This window comes from Cervus canadensis, chromosome 6 (assembly GCF_019320065.1).
Source record: "Cervus canadensis isolate Bull #8, Minnesota chromosome 6, ASM1932006v1, whole genome shotgun sequence".
NCBI classification, from domain to species: domain Eukaryota; kingdom Metazoa; phylum Chordata; class Mammalia; order Artiodactyla; family Cervidae; genus Cervus; species Cervus canadensis.
The window spans coordinates 36352263-36368598 of record NC_057391.1 but is presented as its reverse complement, the minus strand read 5'-3'; the positions used below and the strand labels follow the sequence as shown (position 1 = coordinate 36368598).

The 16336-nt window shown below is 40.8% G+C and overlaps 1 protein-coding gene across 1 annotated transcript in view; it reads left to right on the top strand.

Annotated features, from left to right (window-relative positions):
- Positions 1 to 16336, top strand: part of LOC122444281 (fibrous sheath-interacting protein 1-like) — a 101605-nt gene that overhangs the window by 69516 nt on the left and 15753 nt on the right. The window contains exons 10-12 of the mRNA XM_043473012.1: positions 2621 to 2725; positions 3515 to 3616; positions 15430 to 15529. Coding sequence (XP_043328947.1) covers positions 2621 to 2725; positions 3515 to 3616; positions 15430 to 15529 — 307 coding nt within the window. The remainder of the gene's footprint in view (positions 1 to 2620; positions 2726 to 3514; positions 3617 to 15429; positions 15530 to 16336) is intronic.

Below are 16336 nucleotides of genomic sequence, written 5' to 3'. Positions count from 1 at the left end.
GACCACTAGGGGATTCGTACAGGTGCTATTTTTAAGACTGAGAGAAACACTTAAGTATCCCCAAGTATGTTTCTTCCATTCAGCTGCTTTGATGGGTATGCCAAGTCAACGTGCAAACAAAACCGTGGACTTAAAAAAACCAACCTCTGAAGGCTGACTCCTTTCCTCCAAGTGTGCGTTGTGTGTGTGTTCAGTCCTTCAGTCCTGTCTGACTCTTTGCAACCCCATGGACTGTAGCCCACCAGGCTCCTCTGTCCATGGAATTCTGCAGGCAGAATTACTGGAGCAGGTTTCCATTTCCTTCTCCAGGGGATCTTCCTGACCCAGGGACTGAACTGGCGTCTCTTGCGTCTCCCGCAGGGGCAGGCGAATTCTTCACTGCTGAGTCACCCGGGAAGCCCCCTTCCTCCAGATGTATTTCCTTCTTTTCTCACTTGTCCACCGTGGCCCCCGACCCCACACCACTGCTGCTGCGGAGAGCAAACAGACCCCGTTGTTGGAGAATGCCCCGTTTTTCTGGATGCCACTCATACTACTCTCTACCTCTGCACGGTTCTTGTCCTCCTCCCGTCAAAGGACTTGCCAGCCTCCGCTTGGAACCACACCCCCTCCCACCTTCAGGAACCTCACACTGCTGATTATTTCAGCGATTTCTTTGTTTTCAGACATCTTCGCCCTTTCTCCTGATCAGATTCTTCCCGTCTATTTTTAACCACACCTTGCTGTTTAGTCACCAAGTCGTGTCTGACTGTCTGCGACCCCACGGACTGTAGCCCGCCAGGGCTCCTCTGTCCATGGGATTCTTCAGGCAAGAATCCTGGAGTGGGTTGCATTTCCTTCTCCAGGCGATCTTCCCAGCCCAGCTGTCGAACCCTTATCTCCTGCATTGGCAGGTGGATTCTTTACCACTGAGCCAACAGGGAAGCCATTAGGTGCAGACAAATACTGTTTGAATCTGCTATAGGAGGCACCTGGAGCAGTCAAGTTCGTGGAGTCAGAAAGTACTTGGTGGATACCAGGGGGCGGGGTGGGGGGACGGGGGCTTAGTGTTTATGGGGCAGAGTTTCAGTTTAGCAAAGTGAAGAGTTCGGGAGATGGGTGATGGTGAGCGCTGCATAACAATGTGAACGTATTTAGTGCCACTGAGCTGTACAGTTCACGATGGCTTAAATAGTATGTTTTATATTACATGACTTCTTACCACAATAAAAACAAGCTGTAAAAAAAAAGCCCACCACCACTGCCTGTGTCCCCCCGAGGCCTGCCGGATCGGCTGTCGTTCTTTTGCGGTGAAATCACACTGAAGCTGGGACAGTCTCCGTGCTCCCCCCTTGCACTCACTCGCCAGCTCTCTCAGACCCTGCTCCCCGCCTTTCTCCCTCTTCTCTCTGACTTGATCAGTGACTGTCTCGTCAGCAGGCCTGATGAATATTTTCCTTGCGTTCTCACCCACAGGGACTGCTGACTTCCTAGCTTAGGCATCAGGTACCAGCCCCCTTGATCCTGCTGCTGCCAGCCCCATCCCCTTGCCCAGTTGCCTTCTTCCCTGGATTATTAGCTGCCGGGGCGGGGGCACACGGAGCCTCCCCTGGACCACTCCTCTTCCCACTCTGTGCTCTTAGGCTGACTGGGACCGTGGCTGATTGTTGGGGAGAAAAGTGAAACTGAAGTCGCTCAGTCCTGTCCGACTCTCTGCGACCCCATGGACTGTAGCCTACCAGGCTCTTCTGTCCATGGGAGTTTCCAGGCAAGAGCACTGAAGTGGGTTGCCATTTCCTTCTCCAGGGGATCTTTCCAACCCTGGGATCGAACTGAGGTCTCCTGCATTGCGGGCAGATGCTTCACCTTCTAAGCCACCAGGGAAGCCCAAGTCTTGTTGGGGAGCAGAGGTTCCTTAAAGAAGAGCAAACGCTGGTCAAACGCTGTTGCCAGAATAAGGAAAATGGAAACTGACCCTGGGTAAGAAACCACCACCACCACCACACACCAAACACAGTGCAGTCCCATCCCCATGGGCAGCCTATCTCGTATCTGCAGTCTGTCGTCAGAATGAGCCTTCCTATTCTTTATTAGCCCTGCTACATCCAACATCCGATCCCCACCATTTATTACCCCTGTGCTTTGGAACCGATGCACGTTTAAGAATTTTTGCTTCTGGACTTCCCTGGTGGTCCAGTGGATGAGAATTCACTTGCCGATGCAGGGGACAAGGGTTCAATCCCTGGTCTGGGACGATTCCACATGGGGCGCTGCAACTGAAGCCTGTGTGTTCTAGAGCCGGTGCTCCGAAACTTGAGTGAAGCCACCAGGAGTAGCCCACCCATCGCAACGAAAAGTAGCCCCGGCTCGCCGGAACTAGAGGAAAGCCCGCGCAGTAACAAAGACCCAGCGCAACCAAAAATGAATAAACAGAGTTTAAAAAAAAAAAACAACCCAAACAGAATTTTTGTTTCCTCCATAAACCTGCCAAACGAGATCTTTACCTTACTTCCTAAGACTCGGAACCTGTCTCTCTGGAAAACCTAAATGAAAGCTTCCTTAGGTATGTTCTCATAACAGTCTTCTCTCCTTGGGCACTTACCACATTCTAATTTGTACCATCATCATTTCTGTTTTGTAGGCCAACCCTTTACTTGAATGTAAGCTTACACTCTGCAAGGCCAAGGACTATACCTTGTTTATCTTTTTCTTCCCTCATTGGGCCCAACCTGTGGCCAAGTTCATGGTAAGTACTTTTTGGTTGGTTTCATGATCATTATCTGTTCCTAGTGAGCCAGAAACAGGCATATTGGAACTTTCAAGAATTAAAAACAAAAGGAGAAGAGAACTTTCAAGAATTAAAAACAAAAGGAAAACAGAAGGACTGTTGAAGAAGGAAAAGAAGTTTTATTATATATATATATATATATATGTATATTCAATTGGTTAAGTAATTAAGTCCGTCAGAAATAGCCACGATGTAAATTCCTGAGAGACACGAAGGTATAACAAGTGCCCCTTCTGTCTTGTGCTGTTACACAGAGCAGATATCTTAACCCTAAATATTGTGAGTTTCTCCCCTATTCTGGTTTTATCTCTAACGAATGACCTGCCCTTTGGTTGTTTGTGTTGGTCAGACATGAGCTCCTTGTCCTAAACACATGTAAATTATTATGGAATAGCCTCTCTAAACAACCAAGTTCTAGGAAAATCAAATCACAACTGTGATAGTTTGGTAAGAAGAACTGATGACCTTCGGCCTCAAAGCAGCGCAACTGCGGCTTCTCGCAGGCACGGTTGATGCGAAGCCTCGCTCTGTGAGTCCTGGGGGCGGCGGGAATGGCCCTGCTTATACCCCAGGGGTGGCTGGCTTTCCCAAGGATACGTTGGGGGAGCAGCATCACTCTTATCTTTTCTAAACACTGGGCAGGTCTGAGGTGAATGTGACCTCAGTTCTTCCTTCCCCAAATCAGTTCTGCTTATAGAATTCTAGGATAATCATTTCTGTGAAAGTGACTTTTAACCTGAATGCAAGGCTGTGACCGATGCTGGTGCTCAGGCTGGGCGAACTCAGCCCCACATCGCACAGCGAGCTGTTTTTCTGACATCAGTGAGGAAGGATTCGATGGAGACAGAGGTCAGGGATGCTTTGCTAGTGGTCCCTCACTCTTCGTGTTGAGTATTTCGACCTCCACGTTGCTCTGGGTCTCCTCTTAAGACCTGTCTAGTCATCTGCCCTGAAATACAGTGTTGTCATTTCTGAACCACCTGACTTCTGCTGTCTTTAAGCTTATCTAACATACATATTATATCTTCTGCCAAGAATAGAGTAAAACTTTAATATATCATATTTAAAGAGCAGAATACCATGGAGTCCATCATATCCTGGTTGATTAAAATGATGTCTGGCAGTTTTTCTTCCTCATTTGTTTTAATGTCTTTGTCTTTATGATACTTGAAGTTCATCGGTTTCTTTGCTGCCTAAGTCCTTTTATGAATATGCATTTCTGTGTTGAGTCTGAACAGATAAGAGGAGTCTTTCTTCCTGTTTTAAAATTGTGCTTTCAGAGATGTAGGATACTTTGAGAAGTATACTAAACAAAAATTCAAACTTGCAAAAGTGTCACTTTTGGGCAGGATTGTCATACAGAGGGGTCTGCTTCATTAAAAGACTTACCCAGACTTCCTTTAAAAAGAAGGTCTCTTACTGTTGTCTATGCAAAAAAATGGCTTGTTAGAAAGCCTAGCTAGAAGAGCTTTTTATTTATTTCTTTTTTTTTTTTTCTTTTTCTTTTTTTTTTTTTTTATTAGTTGGAGGCTAATTACTTCACAACATTTCAGTGGGTTTTGTCATACATTGATATGAATCAGCCATAGATTTACACGTATTCCCCATCCCGATCCCCCCTCCCACCTCCCTCTCCACCCGATTCCTCTGGGTCTTCCCAGTGCACCAGGCCCGCGCACTTGTCTCATGCATCCCACCTGGGCTGGTGATCTGTTTCACCATAGATAGTATACATGCTGTTCTTTTGAAATATCCCACCCTCACATTCTCCCACAGAGTTCAAAAGTCTGTTCTGTATTTCTGTTTCTCTTTTTCTGTTTTGCATATAGGGTTATCGTTATCACCTTTCTAAATTCCATATATATGTATTAGTATGCTGTAATGTTCTTTATCTTTCTGGCTTACTTCACTCTGTATAATGGGCTCCAGCTTCATCCATCTCATTAGGACTGGTTCAAATGAATTCTTTTTAATGGCTGAGTAATATTCCATGGTGTATATGTACCACAGCTTCCTTATCCATTCATCTGCTGATGGGCATCTAGGTTGCTTCCATGGTCCTGGCTATTATACAACCAGTGCTGCGGATGGACATTGGGCGTGCACGTGTCTCTTTCAGATCTGGTTTCCTCAGTGTGTATGCCCAGAAGTGGGATTGCTGGGTCATATGGCAGTTCTATTTCCAGTTTTTTAAGGAATCTCCACACTGTTTTCCATAGTGGCTGTACTAGTTTGCATTCCACCAACAGTGTAAGAGGGTTCCCTTTTCTCCACACCCTCTCCAGCATTTATTGCTTGTAGACTTTTGGATAGCAGCCATCCTGACTGGCGTGTAATGGTACCTCATTGTGGTTTTGATTTGCATTTCTCTAATAATGAGTGATGTTGAGCATCTTTTCATGTGTTTGTTAGCCATCTGTATGTCTTCTTTGGAGAAATGTCTGTTTAGTTCTTTGGCCCATTTTTTGATTGGGTCATTTATTTTTCTGGAATTGAGCTGCAGGAGTTGCTTGTATATTTTTGAGATTAATCCTTTGTCTGTTTTTTCATTTGCTATTATTTTCTCCCAATCTGAGGGCTGTCTTTTCACCTTACTTATAGTTTCCTTTGTAGTGCAAAAGCTTTTAAGTTTCATTAGGTCCCATTTGTTTAGTTTTGCTTTTATTTCCCATATTCTGGGAGGTGGGTCATAGAGGATCTTGCTGTGATTTATGTCGGAGAGTGTTTTGCCTATGTTCTCCTCTAGGAGTTTTATAGTTTCTGGTCTTACACTTAGATCTTTAATCCATTTTGAGTTTATTTTTGTGTATGGTGTTAGAAAGTGTTCTAGTTTCATTCTTTTACAAGTGGTTGACCAGTTTTCCCAGCACCACTTGTTAAAGAGGTTGTCTTTTTTCCATTGTATATCCTTGCCTCCTTTGTCAAAGATAAGGTGTCCATAGGTTCGTGGATTTATCTCTGGGCTTTCTATTCTGTTCCATTGATCTATATTTCTGTCTTTGTGCCAGTACCATACTGTCTTGATGACTGTGGCTTTGTAGTAGAGTCTGAAGTCAGGCAGGTTGATTCCTCCAGTTCCATTCTTCTTTCTCAAGATTACTTTGGCTATTCGAGGTTTTTTGTATTTCCATACAAATTGTGAAATTCTTTGGTCTAGTTCTGTGAAAAATACCGTTGGTAGCTTGATAGGGATTGCATTGAATCTATAGATTGCTTTGGGTAGAATAGCAATTTTGACAATATTGATTCTTCCAATCCATGAACACGGTATGTTTCTCCATCTGTTTGTGTCCTCTTTGATTTCTTTCATCAGTGTTTTATAGTTTTCTATGTATAGGTCTTTTGTTTCTTTAGGTAGATATACTCCTAAGTATTTTATTCTTTTTGTTGCAATGGTGAATGGTATTGTTTCCTTAATTTCTCTTTCTGTTTTTTCATTGTTAGTATATAGGAATGCAAGGGATTTCTGTGTGTTAATTTTATATCCTGCAACTTTACTATATTCATTGATTAGCTCTAGTAATTTTCTGGTAGAGTCTTTAGGGTTTTCTATGTAGAGGATCATGTCATCTGCAAACAGTGAGAGTTTCACTTCTTCTTTTCCTATCTGGATTCCTTTTACTTCTTTTTCTGCTCTGATTGCTGTGGCCAAAACTTCCAACACTATGTTGAATAGTAGTGGTGAGAGTGGGCACCCTTGTCTTGTTCCTGATTTCAGGGGAAATGCTTTCAATTTTTCACCATTGAGGGTGATGCTTGCTGTGGGTTTGTCATATATAGCTTTTATTATGTTGAGGTATGTTTCTTCTATTCCTGCTTTTTGGAGAGTTTTAATCATAAATGAGTGTTGAATTTTGTCAAAGGCTTTCTCTGCATCTATTGAGATAATCATATGGTTTTTATCTTTTCAATTTGTTAATGTGGTGTATTACATTGATTGATTTCGGATATTGAAGAATCCTTGCATTCCTGGGATAAAGCCCACTTTCGTGGTGTATGATTTTTTTAATATGTTGTTGGATTCTGTTTGCTAGAATTTTGTTAAGGATTTTTGCATCTATGTTCATCAGTGATATTGGCCTGTAGTTTTCTTTTTTTGTGGCATCTTTGTCTGGTTTTGGAATTAGGGTGATGGTGGCCTCATAGAATGAGTTTGGAAGTTTACCTTCTTCTGCAATTTTCTGGAAGAGTTTGAGTAGGATAGGTGTTAGCTCTTCTCTAAATTTTTGGTAGAATTCAGCCGTAAAGCCGTCTGGCCCTGGGCTTTTGTTTGCTGGAAGATTTCTGATTACAGTTTCGATTTCCTTGCTTGTGATGGTCTGTTAAGATCTTCTATTTCTTCCTGGTTCAGTTTTGGAAGTTATACTTTTCTAAGAATTTGTCCATTTCATCCAAGTTGTCCATTTTATTGGCATAGAGCTGCTGGTAGTAGTCTCTTATGATCCTTTGTATTTCAGTGTTGTCTGTTGTGATCTCTCCATTTTCATTTCTAATTTTGTTAATTTGGTTCTTCTCTCTTTGTTTCTTCATGAGTCTTGCTAATGGTTTGTCAATTTTGTTTATTTTTTCAAAAAACCAGCTTTTAGCTTTGTTGATTTTTGCTATGGTCTCTTTAGTTTCTATTGCATTTATTTCTGCCTTAATTTTTAAGATTTCTTTCCTTCTGCCTTTAACATTGGGGTTTCTCATTCTTCCTTCTCTAATTGCTTTGGGTAGAAGTTAGGTTACTTTTATTTGGTTTTTTCTTGTTTCTTGATGTAAGCCTGTAATGCTATGAACCTTCCCTTAGCACTGCTTTTACAGTGTCCCATAGGTTTTGGGTTGTTGTGTTTTCATTTTCATTCATTTCTATACATATTTTGATTTCTTTTTTGATTTCTTCTATGATTTGTTGGTTATTCAGAAGCGTGTTATTTAGCCTCCAGGTGTTTGAATTTTTAACAATTTTTTTTCTGTAATTGAGATCTAATCTTACTGCACTGTGGTCAGAAAAGATGACTGGAATGATTTCAATTTTTTTGAATTTTCCAAGACTAGATTTATGGCCCAGGATGTGATCTATTCTGGAGAAGGTTCCGTGTGCACTTGAGAAAAGGTGAAGTTGATTGTTTTGGGGTGAAATGTCTATAGATATCAATTAGGTCTTACTGGTCCATTGTGTCATTTAAAGTTTGTGTTTCCTTGTTAATTTTCTGTTTAGTTGATCTATCCATAGTTGTGAGTGGGGTATTAAGGTCTCCCACTATTATTGTGTTACTATTAATTTCCTCTTTCATACTCGTTAGTGTTTGCCGTACATATTGCGGTGCTCCTATGTTGGGTGCATATATATTTATAATTGTTATATCTTCTTCTTTGATTGATCCTTTGATCATTATGTAGTGTCCTTCTTTGTCTTTTTTCATCCTTTATTTGAAAGTTATTTTATTCTGATATGTTATTGCGACTCCTGCCTTTCTTCGTCTCCGTTTGCCATTGAAAAATATTTTTTCCAGCCCTCACTTTTATAGTCTGTATGTGTTCTCTTGTTTTTGAGAGTGTGTCTCTTGTAGACAGCATATATTAGGGTCTTGTTTTTGTATCCATCCAGCCAGTCTTTGTCTTTTGGTTGGGGCATTCAACCAATTTACATTTAGGGTAATTATTGATAGGTGTGGTCCAGTTGCCATTTACTTTGTTGTTTTGGGTTCACGTTTATACAACCTTTCTGTATTTCCTGTCTAGAGAAGATCCTTTAGCATTTGTTGAAGAGCTGGTTTGGTGGTGCTGAATTCTCTCAGCTTTTGCTTATCTGTAAAGCTTTTGAATTCTCCTTCATATCTGAATGAGATCCTTGCTGGATACAGTAATCTAGGTTGTAGGTTATTCTCTTTCATTACTTTCAGTACGTCCTGCCATTCCCTTCTGGCCTGGAGGGTTTCTATTGATAGATCAGCTGTTATCCTTATGGGAATCCCTTTGTGTGTTATTTGTTGTTTCTCCCTTGCTGCTTTTAATATTTGTTCTTTGTGTTTGATCTTTGTTAATTTGATTAATATGTGTCTTGGGGTGTTTCGCCTTGGGTTTATCCTGTTTGGGACTCTCTGGGTTTCTTGGACTTGGGTGGCTATTTCCTTCCCCATTTTAGGGAAGTTTTCAGCTATTATCTCCTCGAGTATTTTCTCATGGCCTTTCTTTTTGTCTTCTTCTTCTGGAACTCCTATGATTCGAATGTTGGGGCGTTTCACAGTGTCCCAGAGGTCCCTGAGGTTGTCCTCATTTCTTTTGATCCTTTTTTCTTTTTTCCTCTCTGCTTCATTTATTTCCACCATTTTATCTTCTACCTCACTTATCCTATCTTCTGCCTCCATTATTCTACTCTTGGTTCCCTCCAAAGTGTTTTTGATCTCATTCATTGCATTATTCATTTTTAATTTGACTCTTTTTTATTTCTTCTAGGTCTTTATTAAACAGTTCTTGAATCTTTTCAATCTTTGTTTCCAGGCTATTTATCTGTAACTCCATTTTGTTTTCAAGATTTTGGATCATTTTTATTATCATTATTTTAAATTCTTTTTCAGGTAGATTCCCTATCTCCTCCTCTTTTGTTTGACTTGGTGGGCATTTTCATGTTCCTTTACCTGTTGGGTATTTCTCTGCCTTTTCATCTTGTTTAGATTGCTGTGTCTGGAATGGGCTTTCTGTATTCTGGAGGTCTGTGGTTCCTTTTTATTGTGGAGGATTAACCCAGTGGGTGGGGTTAGACGACTGGCTTGTCAAGATTTCCTGGTTAGGGGAGCTTGCGTCAGTGTTCTGGTGCGTGGAACTTGATTTCTTCTCTTTGGAGAGCAATGGAGTGCCCAGTAATGAGTTTTGAGATGGGCCTATGTGTTAGGTGTGTCCTTGGGCAGCCTGTATGTTGATGTTCAGGGCTATGTTCCTGCGTTGCTGGAGAATTTGCGTGGTATGTCTTGCTCTAAAACTTATTGGCTCTTGGGTGGTGGTTGGTTTCAGTGTAGGTATGGAGGCTTTTGGACAGTCACTTATTACTTAAAGTTCCATGTAGTCAGGGTTTTCTGGTGTTCTCAGGTTTTGGGCTTAAGTCTCCTGCCTCTGGATTTCAGTTTTATTCTTCCTGTAGTCTCAGGACTTCTCCAACTATACAGCCCTGATAAGAAAACTTCTAGGTTAATGGCTAAAAGATTCTCCCCCGTTAGGGACACCCAGAGAGGTTCACAGAGTTACATGAACAGGAGAAAAGGGAGGAGGGAGATAGAGATGAGCAGGAGGAGAAAAAGGGGGACTCAAGAGGAGAGAGAGAGATCTACGCAGCTGTCTGTTCCCAGAGTGTTCTCCGTATCTCAGACACCTACAAGGATTCACAGAATTGGATTGGGAAGAGAAGGGAAAAGGAGGAAATAGAGGTGTTCTGAGGTAGAAAACAGAGAGTCAAGATTGGGAGAGAATAATCTTCGGTTTAAAGATAGGGCTTCTCTTTTTTTTCTTTTTTTGTAAGGTTATAGTGTAGTGAAAATGAAAATGTAGAGTAGTAGAGGAGTACTAGAGGACTTTAAAAGAAATAAGAGAAAAAGAAAAATAGAAAATAAAAGAGAAAACGGAAAGGAAAAAAAAGAAGAAAAAAGAAAAAAAAAGAAAAAGAAAAAAAAACAAAAAAGAAAAAAAGAAAGAAAGAAAAAAAAAATTTTTTTTTCCCCTAATTAAAAAAATCGTAAAAATCTATGAAAATGAAAGTTAAGGAGTAATGGGGGAGTAATAGGGAATTTTAAAGGAAAATAAAAGAGAAAAAATAAAAAAGAAAAAAATATAAAAAGAAAAAAAAATTTTTTTTTTTTTCCTTACTTAGAAAAAAAAAAGTAAAAATATATCTAGGAGTTTCTCTGGAGCTGCTGCGGTCAGTGTGGGTTCGCTCAGTTTCAGATAGCTCCTCGTTCCAGCTTACACTTCTCGATATCTACAGGGCCCTTCCGGTGAAGTCGGTGTTTTCTACAGGGATTTTAATCTGTTGCACCAGTCCCTTCTGAAGCGGTTCCCTTTGTTTATTTGGCTTCTGTTTGCCAGTCTCTTCAGAGCCTCATTTCCGCCCTGACACAGGCGGGCGGAGGTGGACTCTTATTCAGGCAGCTAGCTCCGTCGCTCTGCGGGGCAGGGAGGGGCTTGCGCTGCAGGGAGAGGCTGGCGCTGTGGGGACAGGCTTGCGCCGCGGGGATGGGCTGGGGCTGCCGTGAGGGGCTGACGCTGCTTTCTCCGTCTGTGCTGCTCAGGCTCCCGGCTGTTCTATATGGAGCGCGCCCCGCGCTGCGCGAGGTTCCAGCCCTCGGGTGTTCCACAAAAGCGCGGAGCGAAAAGCTGCGCCTGCCCTCTGTGCCTTCCCCGTCAGAGCGGTCCAGGCAGCCAGGGGCTTGGTGGGCGCACTCTCCCCAGGTGTGGCGCGCCCACTCCCTTCCGCGGACCCAGTCTCAGTTTCCGCTGGCGCCAGTCGGGCGCGCGCGCCTTCCGCCCTCCGCGTCCCCAGCCCCAGTCCCCGCCCGCGCCGGTCGGGTGCCTGCGGCCTGTGTCTCGCCGCGACCTTCCCCTCCCCCCTGCCTCCTGCCTCCTGCCTCCGGCGGGGCTGGACCGGTCCGCAGCCTGCGAGCTCCTCTCTGGACCCTCTCGGTCTCTTTGTTCTGCGAGCGGCCGGCAGTGTGTTCGGGCCGGTTAATTTACTCTCTCTCTTTTGGTCTCCCACAGTTCAAGTTGGCAACTCACAGAAGCTCCCTCCGATTGTCCTCAGGGCACTCAGGCCCGGACCCTACCCCAAGCAATGCCGCCTAAGAGCTCCCGGGACGGATCTCCGTCTTTAGCTCTTTTGTCTCACTTTTTATCTTTTATATTTTGTCCTACCTCCTTTCGAAGACAATGGGCTGCTTTTCTGGGCGCCTGATGACCTCAGCTAGCGATCCGAAGTTGTTTTGCGAAGTTTGCTCTGCGTTCAGTTATTCTTTTGATGAATTTGTAGGAGAGAAAGTGGTCTCCCCGTCCTACTCCTCCGCCATCTTGGCTCCTTCCCCCATATCCATACTTTCTTTAGTGAGTTGTCTGTTCAGATTTTTTGCCCATTTAAAAAAAATTGGATTGTTTGTTTTCCTATGGTTGAGTTTTCAGAGTTCTTTGTCTATTTTGGATGCAAGTCCTTTATGTGATATGTGTTTTGCAAATATTTTGTCAGCCTGTTCTTGTCTTTTCTGCAGGACAGAAGTTTTTAATGTTAATAAAGTTTAAATTATCAATTTTTACTTTCATGGATCATACTTGTGGTGGTGTTTATAAAGACTCATCACTAAACTGAAATCCACATAGATTTTTATCCTGTTTTTATAGTTTTGCATTTTATATTTGGGTTATAATCCAGTTTGATTTCATTTTTGTGAAAAATGTAAGGTCTGTGTCTGGCTTTTTTTTTTTTTTTTTTGCATATGAACATCCAGTTGTTCCAGCACCATGTGTTGAAGAGATTGTCCTCTCTCTATTTGGAAGTCTTGCTTTTTTATTAAAGATAAGTTGAGTATGTTTTTCTGGGTCTGTTTCTGAACCCTCTGTTCTGTTGCAGGGGTCTTTGTGGCTGTTCTTTTACTTTGTTCTTGCTACTTTGATAGCAGTGAGTGTTTTCTCTTTTTAAAATTATTCTCGAGGATTTGTCTTTTTATACTTTTGTAAATCAATTTTGAATTTCTTTGTTAATTCTAGCAATTACCTTTATTATTTCTTTTCTTGAACTTGTTTTGTTGTTTTCTCTTCAGTTAAATTAGTTTCTTAAATTAGTTTCTTCATTTAAATTAGTTAAGTTCTTTTTATTTTCTCTTAAAATATATGTCTACTAGGGCTCCCATAAAAAAAATACCCCAGACTGGGTGGCTTAAACAGCCGGTTTATTTTCTTACAGTTTTGGAGACTATACATTTAAGATCAAGGTACTGGAAAATTCATTTTTGGTGAGCTCTCTTCCTGGCTTACAGACGGCCACCTTCTCACTGTGTCCTCACATGACCTTTTCTCTGTGCCCAGGGGAAGAAGAGGTGGGGGGGTGAAGATACCTCTGGTGCCTCTTCCTCTTCTTGTAAGGACACCAGTTCTACTAGATTAGAACCCTACCTAATAATCTCATTTAGCCTTAATTATCTCCTTAAAGTACAGCCACACTGGGGGTTAGGGCTTCAACATATGAATTTTGGGGGCATACAATTCAGTCCATAACAATGTGATAAAGGCATCATTGCTATGAATTTGTTTCTGAATTTAGATTTAGCTTATACTGCATTCTTTCTTATGTGTTATCATTATTCTCTACATGTTGTTACTGTACTCTTATTTCCTCATTGACCTTATAGTTAATTAGAAAATGGTGCTTTCCCTTTGTTCTCCACAATCTTTTATAAGCCCTCTGCTTTAAAAGCCAATATAGAAATATGTAATACTGTGGGCATTGTTTTGATATTTTGAGTTTATTGAACTTTTCTCTGTAGTCTAACAGGGTGGTTCTTAATTGCATGGGACATTTGGATGTGTGCGTTTTTTAAAAAAAATATTTGTTTTTATTTATTTAATTTATTTGACTGAGCCGAGTCTTAGTTGCAGCATGTGGGATCCAGCTCCCCGACGGGGGATTGAACCCAGGCCCCCCACATTGGGAGCATGGAGCCCCAGCCACTGGACCACCAGGGAAGTCCCTGGCTGTGTGCATTTTTGGTTGGTGTCATGATGTGCGCTGGGAAGGGGTCTATTTCTAATTCTTAGGGGAAAGTAAGCGCTCCTGATCTCTTCCATGCTCCAGGCCAGCCATGCAATTGTATGTCATATGTTTCTGTGTGCGTGCGCGCACGTGTGTGTGTGTGTGTGTTAGGAGTAGGGGAGAGAGTGAAAAAGAGATAGGGAGAAAGAAAGGGTGAATATATCATGCCCTGTCTCCCTCAAAACATGCCACACTGCCACTGGTGCTTTGGGGCATCAGGAGTAGGTGTGGAGCACTGTGAGTGGAGTCTCCTCCCAGAATTCCAGGTGTTCAGTGAGGCAGAGCCCCCTGTGCTCTGGTTTCCCCATTTTCTTTGGTGATCTCAATCTAACTCCAGGATTCCACCTCCAAAAGGGTGAGTGCCAGGGAGCAGTCTCACTTGTGAGTCACTTGTGTCTACTCTAAACTCATCCCAGTGATGCTCTTCTAGGTCTTTCCCACTGTCTGGGATGGGCTTTCTTCCTTAGGTGACAGGAAGCAACTTAAATCAACCCTCCAATCTTCCTCTTTCAAGACTCGTATTAAAAATTGTGCTCAAAACTTTTGAAAATTGTAAAACACTATAGAATTTAATGAATCTTTCATTCAATAAAATAATTAATAAAAAAATTGTGCTCAGCCCTTGAGCACAATCTCACTGAAGGGAGATTTCTTTTTTCCCTTTAGCTAAATGTTTGTAGTGAGGACATTTGAAAAACTACCTATTAACTTTTAATTTTGGTATAATTTCAGACTGAAAGTCTCAAAAGTATGAAGAATTCTCAAATACCCTTTACTCAGATTTTCCATGTACTAGTATTTTACCACATCTTCTGTCTTCTCTACATCCGGACACACACACATGCACACACACAAATCAGGAAATTAATATTGATACAATACTGTGATCCAATCAATAGGCTTTATTCATGGTTCACCAGTTGTCCCACTTAAATCCTTTCTACCAAAAGAAAATTCAAGCTCTTGCATTGCATTTAATTGTCATGTCTCTTTAGTCATTCTTTGTATTTTGTGACATTGGCATTTTTGAAGACTATAGGTCTGTTATTTTGTAGACAAGTTGCTCAGTTTGGGTTTGTTTATGTTTCCACATATTGGGTTCAGGTTATGTATTTTTGGCAGAAATCCCACAGAAGTGGTACTGTATTCTCAACAAATCGTAACAGGAAGTGTGTGATGTCGGTGGTTTCACCGCTGGTGATGTTAACTTTGATCATTGGGTTAAGGTGGTGTCTGCTAGATTTCTCCACTGTTAAGTTACTATTTTTCTCTTTGCACTGGATAAATTATCTTGTGGGAGGATACTTTGGGGCTGTTATCCTATTATTCTTTAATTTCTACCTGAATCAATTATTATCAATTATTATAAAAAAATCAATTTTTTTATTAATTATTTTATTGAATGAAAGATTCATTAAATTCTATAGTGTTTTACAATTTTCAAAAGTTTTGAGTACAATTTTTAATACGAGTCTTGAAAGAGGAAGATTGGAGGGTTGATTTAAGTTGCTTCCTATCAATGTTTATCAAATCATCATTTTCTAATTCCATCATTTTTTCTACATCAAGTAGATTTTTTGGTTTGTTTTTTACTATAAGGAAGAGTTTTCTAATGAAGGACTTTTGTAATTTAGAAAATGCTTTTTTCCTGTCAAGAAGTTGAGTTTCTACAGTTGAATGTCTTCCTTTTACACCTGTTGTCTTTTAAACTCAAGGCTAAGCTATGAGACCTTTGTGTTAGGGCTGTACCCTAGCTGTACTCATTGTGTCTGAGGCAATGATATCCTGAGACTATGCATGAAGAGCCAGAGGGTCACATGAATGATTTCAGCTAAGAAAAACTCCTTGGTTTAAAACCTTCAGTATCACCTTGCTATAATAGTTTTTTGTCTTGCAGGTTTTTGCATTTTTATGTCTCTATAGGTACTTTAGTATAAAATTAAGTGAAACTGCTATTAAAGAGGAATTATGTGATCAAAAATATATTACCATTTTGGGTATATGATGCAACTTAAACCAATAACAGAATGTTGCCAAATTGCTGACTTGCTGTTTGCTTCAATGAATATTTAAGAGCCCTAATAACAATGGTTGCAAAAAAATTAAAGTTTGAAAAGAACTTCAAAACTTTTTGTCTGCTGAGTAGCTTACCTGTCTTCTTGTAAGGATTATACCACTAATTTGCTAGATTAACTCATCAAACATTAGACAAAGATTATGGTTGTACTGTCAATCCTGGTGATGCGACACTACATTATTATGAATTCCAGATTAGGGAATTTGAATTGATGAATTTGTTTTTACTATCAGAAGTTGTATGTTTTGAATTTGTTGGTATTTGTGTCATGGTGAATATATCTTGCCCATATCATCTCTAAGTGAATCCTCTAATATCTTCAAGACATGTCATGTTTTCTTAAGCAAAAACATTTCTGTGCCACAGCCTGGCAGATTCTTTCATGTTAAGGCAAAGTGATATTTATTTATGTTAGCTGTTTCTTGTAAATATATGGTGTGTAACTTAGCTTAATAGAACATAAGACAAATTAAATTAAACAAAAAGAGTTAAACACAGTTTCTTAATTTTTTATGTGTAGTATCCCAAGAGAATCAAAAAAAGAAAGCTAACTGCCAAGTATCTCTCCAATTTTCTCTCAAACACATTCTGTTATTTTAATGATGGATCATATATCTGAAATCTCACCTTGTGGATCTAAAATAAGGACTAGAAACACAAAGTTATTCAATGTGCATATTCTCTGTTTTAAGAATGTTAGAATTTGGGGGGTATTATATACAGGTAA